Below are 17,709 nucleotides of genomic sequence, written 5' to 3'. Positions count from 1 at the left end.
TATATAGTATAAAAGTATAAAAAATATATATACATTTAAGTTTATTTATTTTTGAGAGGGAGAGGGAGAGAGAGACAGAGAGCGAGCACAAGCTGGGGAGTATAGAGAGAGAGGGAGAGAGAGAGAGAGAAGGATACATAGAATCTGAAGCAGGCTCCAAGCCCTGAGCTGTCAGTGCACAGCCTGACGTGGGGTTCAAACCCACAAACCGTAAGTTCATAACCTGAGCCAAAGTCAGACCCTTAACTGACTGAGCTACCCAGGTGCCCTTGTACGTTAAATACTTTTTGCTGTGAGTGATAACAAGGTGTTTGTATTTGCCCTCCTGCCAAATTCTCCAAGGCAATATTTTTCTTTCTTTCTTTTAAAAATTTTTTTTATTTGTTGAGAGGGAGGGAAGGAGTGGGGGAGGGCAGAGAGAGAGGGAGACACAGAATCTGAAGCAGACTCCAGGCTCTGGGCATCAGAGCCTGACGCCGGCTGAACTCATGAACCGTGAGATCATGATCTGGGCCGTACTTGCACGCTTAACTAACTGAACCACCCAGGTGTCCCACCAAGGCAGTATTTTTCTAATTTTTAAAACTGTGGAACACTTCAGGTCTCTGAATTCTAAATATTTTTTTAGGTGAATCACTGTTTCTAAGGAAAAGTTCTAATTTGAAAGTGTTAATGAAGTATTTTCTGTGTATCTTTAAAAGAAATTTCCTTTTTTCCCTTGTGGAATTTTAAATGACTATATAAAACACATTTCCAAGAAAAACATTTTTCTTTCTCCCACCACCAAAAAGGAAATATATAGAGATGACATTTCTGGGCATGTATGGCTGAGCCAGGCTGCTCCGCTGGGCTCAGAGCAGAAACTATCACCAGCAACACTGTTCCAACCAAGTGTTAGCCACCTAAGAAAGGGTGCAGGGATAAAAGCAACAATCAACCGACTCTGATCAAAGTAACCAAAGACTCAGATGTAAACAACCTTTGATACAGTAAATGATTATTCAAATAGAATTTTTTTTTTTTTTGCCTGTGTTAGTGTTGAGGTTTGAAACTAATTATCTGTGAAAATCAGGCTGCTAGTCTTTTTTATTTTTAAGTTTATTTATTTATTTTGAGAGAGAGAGCAAGTGGACTTGCGAAAGTTGGGGAGGGGCAGAGAGCGAGAGGGAGAGAGAATCCCAAGCTGGCTCCACACCACCAGTGCAGAGCCTCACTTGGGGCTCAATCCCTCGAACCGTGAATTCATGACCTGAGCCAAAACCATGAATCGGACACTCAACTGGCTGAGCCACCCAGACGCCCCAATGCTGCTAGTCTTAAGAGTTGTTTTTTGCTGCCCTTAGCTGGTCAACTTGATTTATTGTGGAAATCTTTTTAAGCCTTTTGGGAGAGGCATATTTTGAAGAAAGTCATTAATAGTTATGGGTATTTGGTGGAAACTTCACTTTAATATTTACAGAGTGACTTATATTTACATAATATTTTTACATGCGTTATTTTATTTAATTCCAAAGGAAAAGTACTGAGGGTTTCACCATCACTTCTGTTCAAGAAATAGTTATAGGCAGGCTGTTATTTACCTTATGGTTATAAGGAGGTTATTAAAAGAGGAGGTTTTAGACTTTCCAATGCTTATGTTCTAGTACATGGAACTTCTGAACCTCTTGCCTTCTTACTTTGTTGGAGCAAATTTGCTTTGATGATAGTATTCAAAGGCCAAATACAAAGGACGTTTATATCTGTTTCTCAAAAACTGTTTTTGTTTTTTTTGCATAGTACGGTGGTATATGCCAGTGTGAATCATTATATATACAGCTGACCCTTAAAAAAATTTTTTTTAATGTTTGTTTTTGAGAGAGAGAGAGACAGAGCACAAGTAGAGGAGGAAAGAGAAAGAGGGAGACACAAAATCTGAAGCAGGCTCCAGGCTCTGAACTGTCAGCACAGAGCTCAATGTGGGGTTCAAACTCAGTGGACTGTGAGATCATGACCTGAGCAGAAATGGGATGCTTAACTGACTGAGACCCCCAGGTGTCCCTATGCAGCTGACCCTTGAACAACATGGGGGTAGGGGTTGTGACCTCCCCAACGGTGAAGTTGAAAATCTTCTTATAATTTTGACTCCCTAAAAAGTTAAGTACTACTAGCCTACTGCTTACTGAAATGAACTATGTTATTATAACATAGTTGATTAACACATATGTATCATATACTGTATTCTTATTATAAAGTAAGAGAGGAGATAGAATGTTATAAGAAAATCTTAAGGGGGCGCCTGCATGGTTAAGCGTTGGACTCTTGATCTCAGCTCAGGTCTTGATCTCAAGGTCATGAGTTCAAGCCCTGCGATGGGCTCCAGACTGGGCATGGAAGCCTACTTAAAAAAAAATCTTAAATAAGAGAAAATACATTTACAGTGCTGTACTGAAATAAATCTGGGTATAAGTGAACCTGCACAGTTCAAACCAGTGTTGTTCAAGGTTGACTGTATTTCAGTTAAAATACCATGTTGTAGTTTGTTTAAAGATAAATCTGATACAGGCTCAGATCTGTTTCAAGATGCTTTAAAGAGACTGGTCTGTGAGAGGAGCCAGACTCTGAGAACTTTAGGACGCCTACTGTGTGAATAAATCATAATTTCTAAAGAACTGAAGATGTAGACTTGGTTTGTGACAGAGGCTAGATACCAGGCCTATACCTGGTATAAATACCATAATTTAGTGTTATGGCCCCAAATTTTTATTTGTTATCTCTATGCCAGGAAGAACAACTGCAGCCTGTTAGTTACCAGTTTTTTCTACCAATATCACAGACTTACAAGGTAAGGACATTGGAAACATTTCTTATGTTTATTTATTTTGAGAGAGAGAGAGAGAGAGAGAGAGAGAGGAACCCAAACACAAATGGGGGAGGAACAGAGAGAACAGGAGAGAGAGTCCCAAGCAAGCTCCACATTGTCAGTGCAGGGCTCATTCTCAGGAACCATGAGATCAAGACCTGAGCCAAAATCAAGGTTTGTACATGTAACTGAGTGGACCACCCAGGCGCCCCCAAGGTAAGGCCATTTTGAGGGCTACTTGGTGCCATTCTACCTTGAAGCTAATGAAACTGCCACTGCACTAACTATTCTCTGCCTGGAACATACCACTACCAGCTTTATGCTTGCTCCCTCCTCACTTCATTCAGGCCTCAGCTCAAATGTCAATGCCCTAGAGAAAATTTCTCCAATAAACCATCAAAAATAATCTAAACTAATCTCTTCACCACATTCTAGCCCCCTATTTATCTATTTTGCTTCAGAATATTTATCACCACCTGAATTGTACTGTGTGAATGGGAGCTCCACATGAGTGAAGATTGGCTGGCTCACCATTTCTTTAATTCCCTAGCAGTGTCTGGTGCATGGAAAAATGAATAAATGATTGCATGATGAATGATCATAGCTGGGGCCAAATCTATGGCCTCTTTGACTTTAAGAAAAGGTTAAGGCTAAATTAGGAAAGTTTTGTTCTATTGATGAACAGGCATAATCCGGAGTCAGCCAAGTACTTATAACTCACAGTAATTGTTTGTCTTCCTCCCCCTGCTATACCAAAAACAACTTGAGAGTGGGTATCCATGAGTCTTGTTCACCAGTATGTTCCTGGTATCTCAAAATAGGCAAAAAGGAAAGTATTAAATTAATTTCTTTTTTTTAAGGTTTTTTTTTTGATGTTTATTTATTTTTGAGAAAGACAGAGACAGAGTGTGAGCAGGGGAGGGACAGAGAGCGAGGGAGACACAGAATCTGAAGCAGGCTCCAGGCTCTAAGCGGACAGCACAGCCTGACACAGGGCTTGAACCCACGGATAGTGAGATCATGACCTGAGCCGAAGTCAGTCGCCCAACCGACTGAGCCACCCAGATGCCCCTTGAATTAATTTCTTGAATTTGATTAAAATATGAAAGGTTAAGTAGGGATTAGCCAGGTAAGGAAAAGGAAGAAGATGGTTCCAAGCAGAGGAAAGAGCTTGGTGGAAGCCTCTGTCCTTGATACGAGGAATAGACAGAACACACGGCAAGTGTCAGGAGAGAAGGCAGGGTAGGGTGCCATGCATAGCTGCAGAAATGGGTGAGGCTGGCCATGGGGGACTTTGCAGGTTTGTAGGCTTGGCAGGGCAAGTTAAAAAGTTATATCTTTATCCTACGAGCAATGGGAACCTTTGTACCTTGTGTACATGCTAGAGTGACATGATCATAGTTGTCACACCACAAACCTCTGGCTGCACTGGGTACTGGGAGGCCAGCAATGAAGTCGCTTTGACCTAGGCTGGAGAGATGCGAGGTGGACTTAGGGTCCCTAGAATGTAAGCTCCACAGAGGTACAGACTGCTCTCTATTTTATTCACTTCTGAATTCCCAGCACGCAGAGCAATGCCTGGCACCTGCTTTGTGCTACAATATAGATAGAAGAGGGGGCACCTGGTGGCTCAGTTGGTTAGGCGTCAGATTTCAGCTCAGGTCATGATCTCACTGTGAGTTTGGGCCCCGTGTCGGGCTCTGTGCTGACAGCTCAGAGCCTGGAGCCTGCTTCGGATTCTGTGTCTCCCTCGCTTACTGCTACTCCCCCACTCATTCTCTGTCTCTCTCTCAAAAATAAATAAACATTAAAAAAATGTAGATAGAGGAGTGTTGCCATTTCCTGTGATAGGAAATAGCAGAAGAATCTATATTTTATGTGTTTCTAGTCCACTTTGTTAAACCAAGAGTCAAGACTTCTTCCTCTCTGCTTCCCTTGGGAGATTCCACTTAAGGCTGGCCTTTGGTCATCTTTTTGCTGTTGGTGTCCAGCTGAAGGGAGGGGGTCTGGAGGTCAGAGTTGAAAACTTTTTTTAAAGTTTTATTTATCTATTTATTTTGAGAGAGATGGAGATAGCACTAGTGGGGTGAGGGCAGAGAGAGAATCCCAAGCAGGCTCCACACTGCCAGTACAGAGCCCAATATGGGGCTCAAACCCATGAACCGTGAGTTCATGACCTGAGCCGATATCAGGAGTTGGATGCTTAACCAACTGAGCCACTCAGGCGCCCTGTATGGAGAAACTTCTCGAATCCTTAAAGTATTGTCAAGAATTTGAAGTCATTCCTTTTTTTTGGGCAGGATTGCAGGTGCATGCACGGTCGGCGTCCCAAGCCCTCGAACTCCAGGGCCACCCCTGGGCAGGCCGCGGATCCCCACCCCTGCCCCGAGTGTGAACTGCTGCGACCCAGCCGCCTCCTAGCGTGGGTGGCACAGTAGCGGTGGCATCTAAGCTGTGCCCCAGGCTTGCAAGAACAATCCTGAGTGGCTGCCTCCTCCTCTGCAACAAAAAGGCGAGAGTTCGATGGTCAGGGGTAAAATGGCAGAGAAGTAGGGAGCTCCGTGCATTTCGCTTGCACCCATCTCTCAAACAGAGAAGGCCTGAAGTCATAGAAAACTGAGCCACAGGAGTTTGGGAAGTGAAAGGGACAGAATACAGTGGGAAGGAAACCTCATAAAGCTACCTCAAGAAACAAGCCAAAGTACACACAGTGGAGAGTCCCAAATGCCACTACAAGTAGGGAAACCAAATAGACAAAGTCTCAACAAGAGAAACCAAGAGATGCCATTTAAAGAAGACTTCCTGAATGGACAGCCCCTGGACAGTCAAAGAGCCCTCTTTAATACAGTAGCACCTGTAGCGGCAGAGTGCATAACAAGCTTTTAAAATTAACAAGAGATAGAAAGCTAACCAAAATGATGAAATGGAAGAACTCTCCTTCAAAGAAATTCCAGGAAGAAATGATAGCTAAAGAACTGCTCTAAACAGATATAAGTAACATAACTGAACAAGAATTTAGAACAATAGTCATAAAATTAATCGCTGGGCTTGAAAAAAGCATGGAAGACATCAGAGAAACTATTTTATGGAGCTTAAAAATAGTTGTTAATAATTTAAAAAATGCTATAAATGAGATACATAATAAAATGGAGGTATCCAATGCACGGATTGAAGAGACAGAAGGGAGAATAGGTGATTTAGAAGACACAATTATAGAAAAAGAGGAAGCTAAGAAAAAGAGAGATAAACTGATCCAGGAACACAAACGGAGAGTTAGAGAGGTCAGCAATACAATGAAATGGAACAATATCCATATTATAGGAATTCTAGAAGAGGAGGAGAGAGAAAAAGGTGCTGAAGGAGTCCTTGAACAAATTATAGCAGAGAACTTCCTCAACCTGGGGAGGGACGTAGACATTGAAATCCAAGAGGCACAGAGAACTCTCCTCAGACGTAACTTGAGTCAATCTTCTGCACGACAAATCATAGTGAAACTGGCAAAATATAAGGACAAAGAGAGAATTTTGAAAGCCCCTCGGGAGAAAAAGGCCCTAACATACAAAGGGAAACCTATCAGAGTGGTGACAGACTTATCTACTGAAACTTGGCAGGCCAGAAAGGAATGGCAGGAAAACTTCAATGTGATGAACAGAAAATATATGCAGTCAAGAATCCTCTATCCAGCAAGCCTGTCATTCAGAATAGAAGGAGAGATAAAAGTCTTTCCAAATAAACAAAAATTGAAAGAATTCGTCACCACTAAACCAGCCCTACAAGAAATCCTAAGGGGGACTTTATGAGGGAAATGTTGCAAGGAACACAAGATACCACAGACACCACCAAAAGCATGAATCCCACAAAGGACACAATGACTCTAAACCCATATATTACAGTAATAACACTGAATGTAAATGGACTAAATACCCCAATCAAAAGACTTAGGGTAGCAGAAAGGATTAAAAAGCAAAATCCATCTATTTGTTGTCTACAAGAAACTCACTTTAGACTGGAGGACACCTTCAGATTGAAAGTAAGGGGATGGAGAAATATCTATCATGCTACTGGAAGTCAAAAGAAAGCTAGAGTAGCTATATTTATTCAGACAAACCTGACTTTATTTTTTTTTAATGTTTTATTTATTTCTAGGAGAGAGAGAGAGAGACAGCATGAGCAGGGGAGGGTCAGAGAGAGAGGGAGTCACAGACTGAAACAGGCTCCAGGCTCTGAGCTGGCAGTCAGCACAGAGCCCGAGGCGGGACCCGAACCCACGAACCGTGAGATCATGACCTAAGCGAAAGTCGGACGCTTAACCGACTAAGCCACCCAGGCGCCCCAGACAAACCTGACTTTAAAGTAAAGACAGTAACAAGGAATGAAGAAGGGCATTATATAATAATTACAGGGTCTATCCATCAGGAAGAACTAACAATTATAAATGTCTATGCACCAAATATGGAAGCACCTAAATATATACAACAATTAATCACAAACAGAAACAAACTTATGGATAAGGGGAAACAAACTAATAGCAGGGGACTTTAATACTCCACTTACAGCAATGGATAGATCAACTAGACAGAAAATCAATAAAGACATAATGGACTTGAATAACACATTGGACCAGATGGATTTGACAGATATATTTAGAAATCTACATCCTGAGGCCATAGAATTCGCTTTCTTCTCAAGTGTGCATGGCACATTCTCCAAGATAGATCACATACCGGGACATAAAGCAGCCCTCACTAAATATAAATAAATTGAGACCATACCATGCACACTTTCATATCACAACGCTATGAAACTTGCAATCATAGGAAGAAGTCTGGAAAACCTCCAAAATCATGGAGGTTAAAGAACATCCTACTAAAGAATGAATGGGCCAATCAGGCATTAGAGATGAAATTAAAAAATATATGGAAACAAATGAAACCGAAAATACAACAATCCAAACTCTAAGGGATGTGGCAAAGGCAGTCCTAAGAGGAAAGTACATTGCACTCCAGGCCTATTTCAAGAAATTAGAAAAAGTGCAAGTACAAAATCTAACAGCACACCTAAAGGAACTAGAAGGAGAGCAACAAGAGCACCCCAAACCCAGTAGGAGAAGAGAAATAATAAAAATCAGGGCAGAAATAAACAACATAGAAACCAAAGAAACAGTTGGACAGATCAATGAAACAAAGAGTTGGTTTTTTGAAAAAATGAACAAAATTGACAAACCTCTAGCCAGGCTTCTCAAAAAGAAAAGAGAGAGCACTCAAATAGACAAAATCATGAATATAAGTGGACTTATTACAACCAACCCCTCAGAAATACAAGCAACTATCAGGGAATGCTATGAAAAATTATATACCAACAAACTGGACAGATTATAAGAAATGGACAAATTCCTAAACACGCACTCACTACCAAAATTCACACAGGAAGAGATAGAAAACCTGAACAGACCCATAACCATTGAGGAAATCAAATCAGTAATCAAATCTCCCAGCAAATAAGAGCCCTGGGCCAGATGGCTTCCCAGGGGAATTCTACCCTACATTTAAAACAGAATTAATACCCATTCTTCTCAAGCTATTTCGAAAATAGAAATTGAAGGAAAACTTCCAGACTCATTTTATGGAGCCAGCATCACTTTGATTCCCAATCCAGACAGAGACCCAGGGAAAAAAGACAACTACAGGCCAATATCCTTGATGAATACGGATGCAAAAATCCTCAACAAGATACTTGCAAATCGAATCCAACAGCACATAAAAAGAGTTGTCCACCATGATCAAGAGGGATTCAATCATGGGTTACAGGGCTGGTTCAATATTCGCAAATCAATCAATGTGATACATCACATTAACAAAAGAAAAGATAAAAACCATATGATCCTGTTGATACATGCAGAAAAAGCATTTGACAAGATACAGAATCCCTTCTTAATAAAGACCCTTGAGAAAGTCAGGATAGAAGGAACTTACTTAAACATCATAAAAGCCATCTATGAGAAGCCCTTAGCTAACATCATCCTCAACGGGGAAAAACTGAGAGTTTTCCCCCTGAGATCAGGAACACGACAGGGATGTCCACTCTCACCACTGTTGTTTAACATAGTGCTGGAAGTCCTAGCATCAGCCATCAGACAACAAAAGGAAATAAAAAGATATCAGAATTGGCAAAAAAGAAATCAAACTTTCACTTTTCGCAGACGACATGATACTCTACGTAGAAAACCCGACATACTACACTAGCAGCCTACTAGAACTGATCCATGAATTCAGCAATGTTGCAGGGTACAAAATCAACGGACAGAAATCGGTTGCATTTTTATACACCAACAATGAAGCAACAGAAAGAGAAATCAAGAAACCGATCCCATTCAGAATTGCACAAAAAAATCATAAGATACCTAGGAATAAACCTAACCAAAGATATAAGAGATCTGTATGATGGAAACTACAGAAAATTTATGAAAGAAATTGAAGATGACACAAAGAAATGGAAAAACATTCCATGCTCATGGGTCAGAAGAATAAATATTGTTAAAATGTCATTACTACCCAAAGCAATCTACACATTCAATGCAATCCCAATCAAAATTGCACCAGCATTCTTCTCAAAACTAGAACAAACTATCCTAAAATTTGTATGGAACCACAAAAGATACCGCATAGCCAAAGTAATATTGAAGAAGAAAATCAAAACGGGAAGCATCACCATCCCAGCCTTTAGCCTCTACTACAAAGCTGTCATCATCAAGACAGTATGGTATTGGTACAAAAACAGACACATAGACCAATGGAATAGAATACTCAGAATTGGACCCACAAATCTATGGCCAACTAATCTTTGACAAAGCAGGAAAGAATATCCAATGGAAAAAAGACAGTCTCTTTAACAGATGGTGTTGGGAGAACTGGACAGCAACATGCAGAAGAATGAAACTAGATCATTTTCTCACACCATACACAAATATAAACTCAAAATGGATAAAAGACCTGAATGTGAGACAGGAAGCCATCAAAATCCTAGAAGAAAAGCAGGAAACAACCTCCTTGACTTTAACCGCAGCAATTTTTTNTGGTGGGAATGCAAACTGGTGCAGCCCCTCTGGAAAACAGTGTGAAGATTCCTCCAAAAATTAACAGTAGAACTCCCCTATGTCCCAGCAATATCACTGCTAGGAATTTACCTAAGGGATATAGGAATGCTGACGCATAGGGGCACATGTACCCCAATGTTCATAACAGCACTCTCAACAAACGCCAAAACATGGAAAGAGCTTAAGTGTCCATCAACTGATGAATGGATCAACAAGAAGTGGTATATTTATACAATGGGATACTACATGACAATGAGAAAGAATGAAAAATGGCCATTTGTAGCAACACGGATGGAAATAGAGGGTGTTATGCTGAACGAAATAAGTTAGGCAGAGAGACAAATACCATATGTTTGCACATATAGGTGGATTAGGAGGAAGTTAATGGAGGATGATGTGGGAGAAGAAGGGGAAAAATAGTGGGGGAGAGGGAGGGAGGCAAGCCATGAGAGAATCTTGAATACTCAGAACAAACTGAGGGCTGATGGGAGTGGGGGGAGGGGAAAGGGGTGATGGGCATGGAGGAGGACACTTGTTGGGATGAACACTGGGTGTTATATGTAAACCAACTTGAAAATAAACTATTTAAGAAAAAAAAGAATTTGAATTCATTCATGATGAAGTCACTTATCATGAAGTCACTCCCAATTATACTGTTCATATTTTTTCAAATATTTATGTCAAGGATATCTCAATTTTGGAAAATGAGTATGTAAACAAGGTAAATTATACATATGACTAGTTACAAATTAAAAGATGGTTATATGTGTGTATGTATATATAAATACCAAAATGTTTATGGTTATTTCTGGTTAGTGGGGTTATATGGTTGATTTTAACTTTCATCTTACACTTTTCTTATTTTTCAATAATGGACATGTGTTACTTTTGTGAAGATAAAAAATACTATATGCTACTAAAATGAGGTTTATAATATCAAATATGGATTATAACATGAGGTGCTATTTAGACATGTTTTAAAAATGTGAGGTTGCTCTCACATTGACCCTGAACATTTGATTGACAGGTATACAAATTATTAGATGACTTATATCGACAAAGATATATATTAATTTGGGGCACCTAGGTGGCTCAGTCGGTTAATCTCCAACTTTGGCTCAGGTCATGATCTCATGGATCATGGGTTCAAGCCCCACTTCCGGCTAGGTGCTGACATCTCGGAGCCTGGAGCCTGCTTCAGATTCTTTGTCTCTCTCTCTCTCTACCCTTCCCCTCTCTCAAAAGTAAATAAACATTTAAAAAATTAAAAAAAGATATATAGTAAGTTACTCTTATCAAAAAACCATCAAACTTGGGAGAAAAATATGGCCTCATCCATGAACAAGGTAACTGGCAGGCAGGGTCCCAAATGGTGGATGAAATCAAAGTCATTCACTTTTTATTTTTTAATCTTTATTTTTGAGAGAGAGAGAGACAGCATAAGCAGGGTAGAGTCAGAGTGAGAGAGGGAGACACAGACTCCGAAGCAGCCTCCAGGCTACAAGCTGTCAGCACAGAGCCTGAAGCGGGGCTCAAACTCAGGAACTGTGAGATCATGACCTGAGCCGAAGTTTGACACTCAACGGACTGAACCACCCAGGCGCCCTAGTCATTCACTTCTTTACCATTGCATATGACAGAGTGACTTTGCCAGATAACCCAAGTATTAAAAATGGCCTAAAGCCTTGGAAATGAAGGAATACATCTTCCGGGAACCAGGTTATTCGAAGACTGAAAATGTTAAACGTGGGCAAGAGAGGAGGATTAGAACTGCCGCTGTGTGTTTTTAGCTTCACTAAGCTGCCCCATTTTGGGAAAGGATATTTATTACTGCAAAATAGGTTTGAGAACATTTTTTGAAAGGTTGAAAGTGTTAATGGTTGGTGTAGAGATCATGTTATTCTGCAATTACCATGTGACTACTGCTGTTGGGCTGGGGTAGAGGTGGCCCTCCAGACCCAGGTCCGCCCAGAGAAGGCGTTCCTCGCGGTGGAGGAGTGCTGGTTCCTGGCCTTGGCCCTCTGAGCAGGACTGGCCAGAGGCAGGTGACTGCAACCCTTCTGGGGACAGTGCAGTCAGGAGAGGGTCGGCCGGAAGGGGCAGAGCTGTTGCCAGGACACTTGGAGGGAAATACAGTGGTGGGTACTATTGGAATAGGAGAAATGTTGGGTCAGTCGTGGAGATGGGAAGAGGAGTAGATCATTTCGGGGAAGGAAACAAGTAGTTATGACACATATATTTTTTTTAGGTTGCATTGTTTAATCTCTACATCCAACGTGGGGCTTCGACTCACGACCCCAAGATCAGGAGTTGCATGCTCTTCTGACTGAGCCAGTCAAGCACTCCTATGACACTTGTTTTTAAGCAATATTCCCAAACCCTAGGTCATATTTTTTTTTCACTCTATGGCTGGATATTTTGAAGAGGTCAGTTAAGTATTTAGGCTTCTTTTAAAAAATATATATCTTTTAATGTTTTTATTTATGTTTGAGAGAGAGAGACAGAGAAAGGGGGAGACACAGAATTGGAAGTAGGCTCCAAGCTCTGAGCTGTCAGCAGAGAGTCCAACGTGGCGCTCAAACTCATGAACTGTGAGATCATGACCTGAGCCAAAGTAGGATGCCCAACTGACTGAGCCCCCCAGGTACCCCTGGACTTCCTTTAATACAGATATGAAAAAATACAGATTTTTTTTTAACAGGTAGAGAATCAGTTCTTTTCTCTCTAAGAAGCAATATACTATGCTAGAGCCAGATGGTCTGGGTTTGAATCTTGACCTTGGGCAAATGACCATACCTCAGTTTCCTCAACAGTAAAATGAAAATAATAATACTAGTTACCTGATAGAGTTTGACTAATGAGATATTTTACTAATGTGAAATATTTAGTATGGTGCCCAATCAATGCCAACTACTATTACTATTATATTAGGATGCTATGAAGAGATGGATATAGGTGGACTCAGTGACCTCACCAGGGCTGCGTAGCTGCAATGTTCAGCAGGCTGGGCTTGTTACGCGCCTGTGCATCTAGCAGGTGGCTCCCTGGTCCTCCCTCTCCTGGGCTGGGAGGCATTGTTATGAAAGAGAATGAAGTGGAAAAGAAGCAGCTGGTAATGAGATCATGTTATTTCTTTTTATTTTTGTAGTGTTTATTTACTTATTGAGACAGAGAAAGACAAAGACAGAGAGAGAAAGATTGAGAGAGAGAGAGAGAGAGAGAGAAAATCCCAAGCAGGCTCTGTGCTGCCAGCACTGATGTGAGGCTTGATCTCACAAACCATGAGATCATGACCTGAGCCAAAATCAAGAGTTGGATGCTTAACCAAATGAGCCACTCAGGTGCCCCAAGATCACGTTATTTCTAAATGAAAGGTAGATTGTGTACTTTGTGTTTGTATAGGGAGCATGGAAAGTGTGTTATCAAATATAGCTATATGACATTTGGCTTAGTTTTGTGATTATTTTTCTTGAAGAGTAGGGTAGACTAGGTAGGATAGAGGGAGGAAATATAACAGTTTGATGAAATCATCAGCTCAATATTTAGCTATTAGTTTTGTTTTCTTTTCTTTTTTAAAGTATTTATTTTATTTTTGTTTGAGAGAGAGCAGGGGAGAAGCAGAGAGAGAGAGGGAGAGAGAACCCCAAGCAGGCTCCATGTTTTCAGTGCAGAGCCTGATGCAGGGCTTGATTACATGGACCATGAGATCATGACCTAAGCCAAAATCAAGAGTCTGATACTTAACTGTCTGAGCCAGCCTGGTGCTTTGCTATTAGTTTTTAAAGCATGATAAATTACTCTATTTCAGTATTGCTGAAACAATCCCATTAAATAACAGATGGGGAAATGCTTTTTAAAAATTTATAATTGCTACATATACAAAAGATATTTGTGTGGTTTCTTTTTATCATTTTATATTTTATTTAAAAAATTTTAGTGTTTTTTATTTATATTTGAGAGAGAGAGAGACAGAGCACGAGTGGGGGAGGGGCAGAGAGACAGAGACAGAATCTGAAGCAGGCTCCAGGCTCTGAGCTGTCAGCACAGAGCCTGACGCGGCGCTTAAGCTCATGAGCAATGAGATCATGACCCGAGCTGGAGTCAGATGCCCAACTGACTGAGCCCACCAGGTGCTCCTATCATCTTATATTTTCTAATTTGACCTTATAATTTGATCAGATTAGTTGTGAATTTTTATCTTACTGGTCTAAGAAGCAAGGGATAGAAAAATCACATTTTAGGAAAATAAACAATAATTCCTTACCATCTCTGTGAACCGATCTGCACAGGCCATTCGAACTTGTTCTGGCGTAGCTGGACTCTTCACTATGAAGTCCTCAACTATGTCTCTTTCTCTGCAAGCTGCGGCCACAGCATCAGTGATGGCAAAGAACACAGATGACCCCAAGAACATCCCAGACTCCCCCAGGCCCTGCAAAAAAGCACATTTGTTTTTGAACCTTCTATAGTAGATTACAAACTACTGTATTTCAGGGCCCAGATCTTTATTCTCCATTGTATCCCCAACTCTGAGCACAGTGTCTTGCTCACAGCAATTCTCAATAAATGTTTGTTCACTGGTTTATTGACTGAATGAAGCTTGAATACTCTTAAAAATCCCAGTATCACCTGAGCTTCCCATATCTGTAATGCTGTCTAGGTTGAACCTTTGTTCTATAGGAAAGGTGTGTATATGTGTGTGTGGGGGTACCCTATTTAGAGAATCACAATAAATGGCCAAGTTCATGAGCAGAGGAAAAAAATGCCTCATTATGTTTGCAGAATCAGGGACGGGAGGGTGCTCTAGAAGAAAGAGTATAGACTTTAGTGCCAGGTAATGGGTTGCAAGCCTATCACCCACAAGGAATAGTCAGGTAATATAAATGAGTGCTATGGGCAGCTGAAGGACAGTAAGGAAAAGCGAGAATTATGGTGAAGTAGAGATACCCCCAGGTCCTGTCTCAAGGGGCAGCTGTTTTTCAGTTCTAACTAATTGATGCCTTCGAAGAATGTACCAGATCATCCAATTTTTCAAGAGAATTTAGATATTCTTATTTTAATGTACAATCCCTGATTTTTAAAAGCACTGTAGGTGACAGAAAAGACATCTGCAGCCTAGATTCAGCCAGTGGCCCTCCAATTTGCAACCCTTGATATTAAGTTTGAATTCTGGCCCTTACGTCTGTTGTTTCTCTGGGTGAGATTATCTTTCCAGCCTCTGTTCCTTTATTAGTGAAATTCAGGAAATGGTATCTACCTAACAGGGTGTTGTGAAGTTCAGGAAGTGCAAAAGCACTTAGCATAGTGCCTGGTAATAACCCTGCTATTATTACATAGTACCTTCCATGGGGCCCCTGACCCCTGATTTTCCCGAGGGTCTGTGTATGAGTGGCTGTCCACAACCACAGGACTCAAGGGTCCTGCCTGTCCTACTGCTTTTAGGGCCTGAAAGCTGATCTCTGTGGGCTCTGAGCTTCCTTTTGCCTTTTCCTCTCTGAGTGATTTCTAGCTTGATGAGAATCCAAAGGTGCCACTGATTTCCCTTCCTTTCAAACCTGTACCCCCACCCCCTAGCATCATTACCACATGCCCGGAGGATGTTTCTGGGATGAAAGTGGGCTCCATTTTGGAAATGATAAAATTCCAGCAGATATACATGGACACACTTTCTCTCATATTAATTTGTCACCCCTAGTAAGAAGTTTCCTAAAAGTCTTGAAAGAAAACTAAAAAAAAATTTTTTTTAATGTTTATTTTTGAGAGAGAGAGAGACAGAGTGCAAGTTGGGGAGGTGCAGAGAGAAAGGGAGACACAGAATCTGAAGCAGGCTCCAGGCTCTGAGATGTCAGCATAGAGCCTGACACATGGTTCGAACCCATGAACACAACTGTTGGATCATGACCTGAGCTGAAGTCAGTAGTTCAACAGACTGAGCCACCAGGCACCCTGAAAGAAAATTTTAACAGTACATCTCAAACATAAAGGAAATTTCTACTCTGAGAGTGATTTTCACATAATCTGCATACAGCAGCGCAAATAAATGCTGACCTTTATTTTAATTTGCAGTTCCACGACTTTAGCAATTACTAAGGGTTTGTGTCTTTGGCTCCTGACACTATTGACATTTTGGGCCAGTTAATTCTTCATCGTGGGAGCTGTCTTGTACATTGAAGGCTGTTTAGCAGCATCTCTGGCCTCTCTACCTGGAGCAGTGACGTCTCCTCCTTCCACACCCCTCACCCCCTCGTGACAACCAGATGTATCTCCAGACATTGTCAAATGTACCCTGGGAACCATTTGAAACCACTGTTCTAGATCCATTTCTGAGTATGGATGAGGACCGTGGGCTCTCAAGAGGAGAGTGATTCATCTACGATCATAGGCAGCTGGTAAGGCTGGGGTGAGAACCCAGCTCCACCGAGGCCTCAGTCCAGGCTTCTTCCCATGCTGCCACTGCTTCCTAAGATTTTAGTCTTGAGGTTCTTAAGTGAAAATATTATTCTATCAAATCAGAGCTTTTCACCGAATTTTAGAGTTTCCAGTGAAAGAGGATATTAATAAATAAAATCCTCGGGCCAGGATGGCCATTGGACAGAGATCATTTATTCTCTCTGAATCTCACTTTTCTCTAGGTGATTCACCTCTAAATTCTAACAGTCTATTGTGATTTGGTCCTGATACAGTTTTTCACGGCCACCTGCTTTCATTTACCATGCTTCCTGCATTGCATAGCAGTAGATTTGGGTGCTTACCTTGGATGAATAGATGGTTAGTGGAGTTTGTGATGATGGTAACAAGGAGACATTGAACTCCTCTGGGACATCAGTGATGGTTGGAATTTTATATTCATCTGGGCCTCGAGAGTACAGAACACCTTCTGGGGAATATCTTAGCTCTTCAGTAGTATAAAGGCCCATTCCCTGAATAAAGGAACCTTCAACCTGAAAGGGGAAAATGTCAAGCTCTGTGATACCATATGCTTTTTAGAAGGCCTTTACCTACCCCGCAATGACTTTCAGGAAGTGGCATCCCTCTAAGTGGGCTAGCACCTACCTGCCCAATATCAATGGCGGGATTTAGGCTGCAACATGCATCCATGACGATGTCCGTTCTGATTTTCTGCCAAAAATTAAAATTACCTCATCATAAAAACTTAAAAAGATCATCTGAAGGTTTATTTAAATGGTGTCCAGGACTCCTTTTGATTAATTAACACTGCACTGAACCTCATTAATATTAAAAGTGGTAAGAAATCTGTCAGATTCTTCAATTTTAGTGCTATGATAGAAGATCTTTTGTAATCATGGTTTTGACTTCTCTTAAGTGACTCCAAAGTCCATCGTATGTTAGTGCCTTTGAGTGTCAGTTAGTAAATAATTGAGCCTGGTTATTCATTTGATTCTAAAACTGGATTTGTTGTTCTAATACAATTCATGAGCTCATCTAGTCCTCATGATGATTTGATGTAGATGGTATATTTTTTAAAAAATGTTTATTTATTTATTTCTGAGAGAGAGGCAGAGAGAGAAAGGGAGATAGAATCCCAAGAAGACTCCATGCTGTCAGTGCAGAGCCTGACATGGGGCTTGAACTCACAAATGGTGAGGTCATGACTTGAGCCGAAATCAAGTGTCGGATGCTTAACTGACTGAGCCACCCAGGCGCCCTGATGTAGATGGTATTATTGCCGTTTTACTGAGGAAATCATGTAGCCATAGTGGCATGTATGAAATTAGAGATTTGGAAGATCTTGGAACATATTGAGGAAAAATCTTGC

The 17,709-nt window shown here is 41.0% G+C and overlaps 1 protein-coding gene across 1 annotated transcript in view; it reads right to left on the bottom strand.

Annotated features, from left to right (window-relative positions):
• The window catches only part of LOC144217882 (aldehyde oxidase 2), a 110,484-nt gene that overhangs the window by 22,983 nt on the left and 69,792 nt on the right, over nucleotides 1–17,709 (bottom strand). The window contains exons 32-35 of the mRNA XM_077747635.1: nucleotides 16,986–17,051; nucleotides 16,685–16,873; nucleotides 14,197–14,364; nucleotides 11,845–12,077 (exon numbers count right to left, since the gene is read on the bottom strand). Of these exons, the coding sequence (XP_077603761.1) occupies nucleotides 11,845–12,077; nucleotides 14,197–14,364; nucleotides 16,685–16,873; nucleotides 16,986–17,051 (656 nt within the window). The remainder of the gene's footprint in view (nucleotides 1–11,844; nucleotides 12,078–14,196; nucleotides 14,365–16,684; nucleotides 16,874–16,985; nucleotides 17,052–17,709) is intronic.

Source organism: Crocuta crocuta, unplaced genomic scaffold (assembly GCF_008692635.1).
Source record: "Crocuta crocuta isolate KB4526 unplaced genomic scaffold, BGI_CrCroc_1.0 scaffold159, whole genome shotgun sequence".
NCBI lineage: Eukaryota > Metazoa > Chordata > Mammalia > Carnivora > Hyaenidae > Crocuta > Crocuta crocuta.
Note: the sequence above shows the minus strand (reverse complement) of the source record. Positions and strands in the feature narration are given on the sequence as shown.